Source organism: Sapajus apella, unplaced genomic scaffold (assembly GCF_009761245.1).
Source record: "Sapajus apella isolate SASKATOON/1434 unplaced genomic scaffold, GSC_monkey_1.0 scaffold68, whole genome shotgun sequence".
NCBI lineage: Eukaryota > Metazoa > Chordata > Mammalia > Primates > Cebidae > Sapajus > Sapajus apella.
The window spans coordinates 1,387,666-1,395,057 of record NW_022437008.1 but is presented as its reverse complement, the minus strand read 5'-3'; the positions used below and the strand labels follow the sequence as shown (position 1 = coordinate 1,395,057).

Here is a 7,392-nt window from a genome sequence, read left to right as displayed (position 1 = left end):
AGTAGCTGGGATTACAGGCACGCGCCACCATGCCCAGCTAATGTTTTGTATTTTTAGTAGAGACGGGGTTTCACCATGTTGACCAGGATGGTCTCGATCTCTTGACCTCGTGATCCACCCACCTCGGCCTCCCAAAGTGCTGGGATTACAGGCTTGAGCCACCGCGCCCGGCCAACCTCACGGTTTTTAATACCAACTTCAAATGACTTGAGCTTGTACCCTCACTCCACCTCAGCCCACTCACCCTGACTGGGAAGCTGCATGTGCCCTTGCGAACCGCGTCCTCATCCGCCTGCCACTGGTGGGGGCGCGACGCCTCAGGCACGTAGGCTGGCTTCCTCCGCCGTAGGCTCTGCCGTAACTTGTTCATGGTGCCCGCCCCGTCTGGTAACACAGGACAGTGGTGTGGGTCAAGGGTGGGGGGTAAGAAGGTGTGGAGCTCCATGGGGAGGAACCAGTGCTCAGGGAACATGGGGTCAGATAACAAGATCACTGGAGGCAGGATTACAGGGTCACTCGGGAGGCACACCTGGGATCAGCAGCTCAAGTCAGGGGACGCGGGGAAAGGAGCCAACAGAAGGCAGGCGAGTGCCAGAGCTGGGCACTGGGGGTTCAGAACCATGGGGCTAAGGCGCACGGAGGTCTGGGGTCGAGGGGTATGGGGCACATGTTTCAGGGCATTGGAGGCCTTCTTGTCCACGTGGTAGACTTCCTCACTTCCTCATTCCCAGCACCGTGAGGATCCAAAAGATGGGAAGTCAGACACAGGAGGGTATGGGGGCTGGAGGGCATGGGGGCTGGAGGGCACAGGGGTCAGGCGCCATAGGTCAGGGGTTTTTGGGGTATGAGAGTCAGGCAGTGGGGTGATCAGAGGGCAGCAGAGGAGCTGGGAATTGCATGGGTCGGGGATGAAGGGGTCAGGTGCAGGGGGTGTAGGCATGGGGGATGGTGGCTTGTCTCTGGAACTCTGAGATGCAGCCACTGTGTGACAACTGTGTCTAATCCCCAGGCAAGTTGTGGGCCTTGTACCCACAACTCTCAGAGGCAGGGCTGTGGGTGTGTGGAGTGGACGTGGAGGTGGCCAGCCTCTAGGACAGTCTTCACTGACTGATCAGCCATTCTGACAGTCCCAGGACTGGGAACACCAACAGTATAGGGGGACTCGTGTGTGTGTGTGAGCCGGTGTGCAGTGCAATGTTCTGGAATACCGTCTGTGGACCTATATCTGAGCATGCAACGTCTGTGACTGTATTTCTGAAGGCTGTGTAAAGAACGCATGTCTCAGGATGGCGTATGATGGTGTGCATCTGTGAATGCTGTCCATGAGATGTATCCAAAAGTGTGGTTGTTGTCTGTGACTCTGAGTCCCTGACGGTTGTTGCTGAACAGCACTGATGCCCGAGAGTGGCTGTGAATGTGAACGTCTGATGTCTGTATCCGAGAGTGCCGTTGTTGTCTATGAGAGCTTGTGACTCAGTGCCTGTTGCCTGTGAGGGTGTGTCTGCTTGAGCTGTGGCCTTTGAAAGGGTGTGCCCGTGGCTGTTATCCACGTAGCTATGTCTCTGTGTGAAGGTGTGGCTATTGTCTGTGATGACATTGCCTCTGAGAGTGCATCTGAGGGACCCACAGGACTGTCTGTGTCCAGGAGCACAGCTGTTGGGGGCCGTGGCTGCTGTCTTAGAGCGTGGGTGCATGGGTGTCGCACAGAGGGTGTATCTGTGTGCAGTGGTGCAACCATAAGGGTGTGAGAACATGAGCCTGTCTCTGACAGTGTGTTCCTGGGTGTTATTTGTAAGGGTGCAACTGTCGCCCGAGAGAGTGCCGGCTGTTCTTGGTGAGACTGTTTGTACACAACTGTAGCTCCCTGTGAGAGCCTGGGCCCGCGGGTGCCATCTTTGAAAGTGCAGCTGTCATCTGTAGAAGCGTGGGTCTGTGTGTGTGGCCAGACTGTGCGAGAGTGTGTCTTTTTTTTTTTTTTTTTTGAGATGAAGTTTCACTCTTGTTGCCCAGGCTGGAGTGCAATGGCGCGATCTCGGCTCACTGCAACCTCCGCCTCCCGGGTTCAGGCAATTCTCCTTCCTCAGCCTCCTGAGTAGCTGGGATTACAGGCACGCACCACCATGCCCAGCTAATTTTTTGTAGTTTTAGTAGAGACGGGGTTTCACCACGTTGACCAGGATGGTCTCGATCTCTTGACCTCGTGATCCGCCCGCCTCGGCCTCCCAAAGTGCTGGGATTACAGGCGTGAGCCACCGCGCCCAGCCCGAGAGTGTGTCTCTTGAGTGTGCATCTCAGAGTCTGTATCCGACGAGCTTCTGTGGCCAACTGTGAGTCTGGGTGTTGTCCCAGAATCATAGTATGTGGATTTATGTGTGTGTGTACTAGTGTGATGAACATCTACTTGAGCACATGTTCGAGTGTCACTACATTAGCAAGTGTGTGTGATCTGAAAGAGATCATCTCTGTGTGTGTGTGTCTAACCATATGTCTACAGATGTGAATGTCTGAGAGTGTGACTCTGCCCCTGAGGCTGTAAGGGTGTCAGGGTGTGTGTCGGTGCATGAGCAGGGCTCTGACAGTCGCTGAGGAAGATGCCTGAGGGTGTCCACTCATGAATGGGGGTAAACCTGTGTGACCGCAGCGACAGCTCCTCTGGCTGTGCCAGGCAAGACCATGTACCCATTCAGCCCTGCCCTATCCCAGGCTGGTCACTCACCTGGCTCCGTCCTGCAGGTTTCTGGGGGCCCCAGGGCCCCACAGGGGGCTGGGGGCAGATGCCGCTCAGGCCTCTGGGGTCCGCCCTGCCCAAGTGGGGGAGGAGAAGGTGAGAAGTTTGTCTGGGGTGTGGCTCGGTCCAATACCTCACCCCCACTTTGGACTTCGGCCAGCACCCTCCATCTTGGGCTCCCTGATGAGAGTCCTAGTTGTCCTAGCAACTGTTACCAGGGAAACCAGCCGCCTGGTTCCAAGGGCCCAGGAAGGAGTAGGTATGTTTGTGGGGCATACGTTGGGGATGTGCTGGCCTCAGGAGAACTTCACTGCCCAAGGGCATGCTGTGAGAGTGGTCTTGCCCTCTAGATGCATGTTCAGGGCTACACACGTATGGAGCCAGCTTGTGTCTACAGGTGTCCCTAGCATCCGGCCACAGCTCTTCACACTTGGTTACACACAGACACAATCACAGCTACACACCTCAGATCGCACAGATACACAGAAACAGTCACAGCCCCAGAAAGCTGCCAATGTAAATAAACATCTGGCCACATATTCATGTTCAGACACACACCGTCTCTACTACAGACATTTGTCCACATACATGGAGCGTGTCCCGGCCTGCTCAGTCCCCACCACAGACACCTGACCACACCACCCACTGAAATGTGGTTGTTTCCACATTCTCAGCCACATACAAAGAACGGGGCCCAGACACACCCACTAGAGCCGCACATGCATGGCCACACCCAGTGACAGCTATGTTTCCTCAGGCACCTACCCAAGATACTGACGTCATAGGCCCACCCAGATAGAATCACACCCAGAGTTCACCGATTTGGTGACCCCATCCCACACGGACACAATCGCAGCTATACACACTTGTCACACGTCTCTCCACTGCTGCACACTGACATCTGGTCACAGATGCACATGGACAAACACACAGTTGGTTCCACGGAGACCACACACAGGCACAGCTGCACATGGACATGAAGCCTCAACCAGACCAGTCACACCAACACACTGTTTTTGGCCACACACTGTCATATAGTCTCACATACGCAGTCTTAGGTGCTCACATCTGGTCACAGCACCATTCACACAGTCTATGTTGACAACCACACTCATAGGGACAGTTCCCTATACACAACCACACACGGAGGTTCTGATGGCTACAGCATGCAACGACCCACAAACAACTGTCCTCAAGGATGGCCACCCTCAGACACAGCCATACACATTCCAGAGTGGTCCTTTGGCATGGCCACAGCATCAGTGTCCACATGACCCAGCCACCTATCATGGTCATAATCCCATCACCCCGTGTCCCATACACAGCTGTACCATGTCATGCCAACACAGTGAAACCTACAGCCTTTCTTCATTCAGGCACACGAGCCACAGAGACAAGTATGTGGCCATATGAAATCACAGCCCCGTGTGGACAGGTGCACAAAGTCACAAGCCCCACCTACACACATATCTCACACACAGAGACATAGACACACAGTTTCAGTTTCCCACATCACAAGTATACCGTCCAGTGTATGCACAGAAATGCAGTGACCAGGACGTGGCATTTATAGCTGGGTTTACAAAGAAGTTACAGGTCCTGAGGGAGCCACATGTAGTGAGGGGCCAATCTCCTCATCACCAAGTCACACATTCAAACACAGGTAGTCCAGCACACACACACAAACACACACACACACACACAGACAAAAACAGGCACAGAGCTACAGACCCCACACTCTCACAGATGATGACACAGACACAAGCAGATATAGTCACCCAGGCTCACAGACATGCAGGTCACATACAGGAATACAGTCACATCACACACACACCCCTACAAACAGTTTTCCCGGCACCAGCAAGAGACACAGCCATAGCTGTAGTCACACACAAATAAACCCTCTAAACAGCCAGGGTTTCAGACACCAAGTCAAATACATAACCCAAATCACACATAAAAGGTTAGAAATACACATAATCACTCGTTATTACACACACAGCTAGATACGGTCATTTATATTAACACAATCCCAGTCGCACACTCAGACATGGTTCTGCATACGCAACCACTGTCATATACAATACTGTCACACAACCCCAGCCACAAAGACACAGTGTGACTTCAGATACAATGGCAGTCACACAGGCAGAGTTGCACAGACAGGTGGGTGTCACTCATGTATATAAAATCAGGTAGAAACACAACTATAAACATTCTCAGTCACTGGGAGGGTCACACAGGCACATGGAGCCGCAGACAACTCCACTCACACACAGTCACAACTCCACCCACATCCTGTCAGTCACACACATGCCCACCCCCAGACTCAACACATACTGTCACATACCCAGTTATAGTTATTGAGGCATACAAACACAGGGTCACAAAAGACATACTCACAGACAACCACAATCGCAACCATGCACACCTCCAAACACAGACAGACTAAAAAGTACAGGATTCTGCACTGTGAGCAGCTGTCAGACACACAGACACAGTCACACAAATGCTAGGGTCACACACACAGGCACAATCATAGACACCACCACATACAACCACAAGCACACACACACAATGCAGGATTCCTCACAGTCACCAGCCGCAGAGTACGCATGCACACACACACACACACACACACACACACACACACACACACAGAGCCACAGTCACATAACCACAGGGCACACTCCTAGCCACCTCCCCATCGCTTGCTTCCCCCCTTCCCCCCAGGTACCACACACAAAGCCGTCACCGTCACCGCAGACGCTGCAGACAGACAGGGCTGCTCCGGGTCCCTGGGGAGCCGCCCCCAGCCCAGCCTGAATCCTGGAGCCTGGGGGGCCAAGTCCGGGAGGGGGAAGCGGTACCTTGTCTGCGGGTGGGGCCGCTCTTAGACAGCTGGGCAGCCCTGGGGACAAAGGGGGTGGCCTAGGGGTTCCTGTGCCCTGGGACCCTTGACCAAGCCAAGGGGTGGAGGGGTTGGGGGTTGCCTGAAATTGTCCTTATTTTATTCAGGCTGGGGTGGGGTGGAGTTCCAGGCACAGGGACCTTGTTTTGAGAAGGGGCTGTGCCTGGGACACCGCCCAAGGATTGGGGGGATGCTGTGCCCAGGGTGCCTCTGAGGCCTGGGGGCAGGCTGTGCTTGGAGTTCCCCCAGGCCTTGGCGTGGTGGGAAAGCTGTACGCGGTGACCCCATCCTCGAGACCATGTCTAGGGAGTTGTTGTGCCGAGATCCCCTCAGGCAGGGAGGGGTAGGGATTGTGTCTGGAATCGCCTCTTGGAGGCCTTGGTTTGTAACGGGGGCTGTGTCCTGGACCCCATCTCCATCCCTATTCAGTTCTAGTTGTACTTAGAATCTCTGCACCCCTGTCCTTGATTTTGTGGGGGGTCTGTGTCCAGGATTTCTATTTCCAGGGACTTCGCAAGAGATGGCACAGGGGTCTGTGCTCAAGACCCCCGTCTCCCGGGCTTTGGCTTGTTGGGCCTGTTCCTGGACCCCCACCCAGGACCACCCTCTCCAGCCTTGGCACCCTCTCTCCATCCGGGAGCCGCGGCCGCCTCCCACCCTCCGCCACATCAGCAGCGGCGCCGCCCGCGACCCGAGCCCCCCTCTCCCGCCCTTCTCACGCTGGCCGCCGCGCTGCGGGACATCCAGGGCCCGGGCGCCCCCGCCTCCCGCGGCCCTGGCTGAGTCCGGCTCCCCGACTGCTGCTGCTGCGGTGGCGGCGGTGGCAGCTCGGTCTGACGCGGGCCAGGGCCCGGGGCCGGGGGATGGTGCGGGATGCACGCGCGCGAGCCTGCTCGGATCCCGGGAGGATTCCGTTCCGGGGGCGGGGGAGCGTCCCTCGGCCTCGGCTCCCCGCCCCGGCCCCGCCCATTGGCCCGCCGCCTGCCGTATATGCAGAAAGGCCCCGCCCCGCCCCGGCGCCTCTTAGGCCAGGCCCCGCCCCTTGGACTGCAGACCCCGCCCACACAAGACACCGCCCCGCCACGCCCATTGGCCAGTCCCGGGCTGAGCATGCCCGAGAGCCTCGCCGAGTGCTTTCCCGGGTCGGTCCTGGCCTGGGCTCCTTTCCCCTCCGTGACCCCTGACCTCAGATCCCCTCCAGCTCCGCGTCGGAAAGAGTTGTTTCTGGAAAAACCTTGCAGCCCCACACCCCCAAATCTTCCCGCTTACCCCATGGTTCCCCAGCCCGGCGGGGGCGGGCAGAAGCGGTGACGAGGCACTTTTTGCAAGGAAGGGGAGGGGGTATGAACAGACCAAGGCGTCCTGGTGCGCCATCGGTTCGGTTTCGGGAACGGGGGCGCCGGTGGGGGACCAGGGCGCGGTTCTGGCCGCTACGGCGCCCCCGCCGCCCCCTACGCCAATCCTGTGGGTTTGGCAAAGCAGCTGGCAGGGGCATTAGGGCCCATTAGTAAAGGCGAGGTTGCCGGGAGCGAGCCTGCAGCCGAGAGGCACTGTGTGTGGGGGAGGCCTCAGCTGCCACAGCCCTTAGAGCAGGTGGTCAGCACGTGGGGGGGTGGGGAAAGGGAGAAGGAGGTTCCCGGCAACAGATGGCCCAGGCAGGGCTGGGGCTTTCAGACAAGGGGGTGTGGGGGGCTGGCCATCTGCACCTGGAGGCCGCCGGCGAGCTCCTCCCCCTCTCCCCCCAACCCCAGCG

The 7,392-nt window shown here is 57.0% G+C and overlaps 1 protein-coding gene across 4 annotated transcripts in view; it reads right to left on the bottom strand.

Annotated features, from left to right (window-relative positions):
- Window positions 1-7,324, bottom strand: part of NUMBL (NUMB like endocytic adaptor protein) — a 27,016-nt gene extending 19,692 nt beyond the window's left edge. For 2 of the 4 annotated variants that reach the window (XM_032248712.1, XM_032248711.1), the window contains exons 1-3: window positions 6,909-7,324; window positions 2,717-2,801; window positions 245-384 (exon numbers count right to left, since the gene is read on the bottom strand). In XM_032248712.1, coding sequence (XP_032104603.1) covers window positions 245-384; window positions 2,717-2,801; window positions 6,909-7,013 — 330 coding nt within the window. In that variant the 5' untranslated portion in view covers window positions 7,014-7,324. Of the gene's footprint in view, window positions 1-244; window positions 385-2,716; window positions 2,802-6,358; window positions 6,575-6,908 lie in introns of those variants that run through there. The other 2 variants (XM_032248715.1, XM_032248713.1) reach the window with 2 other exon arrangements.
- Window positions 7,325-7,392: the final 68 nt, after the last annotated feature.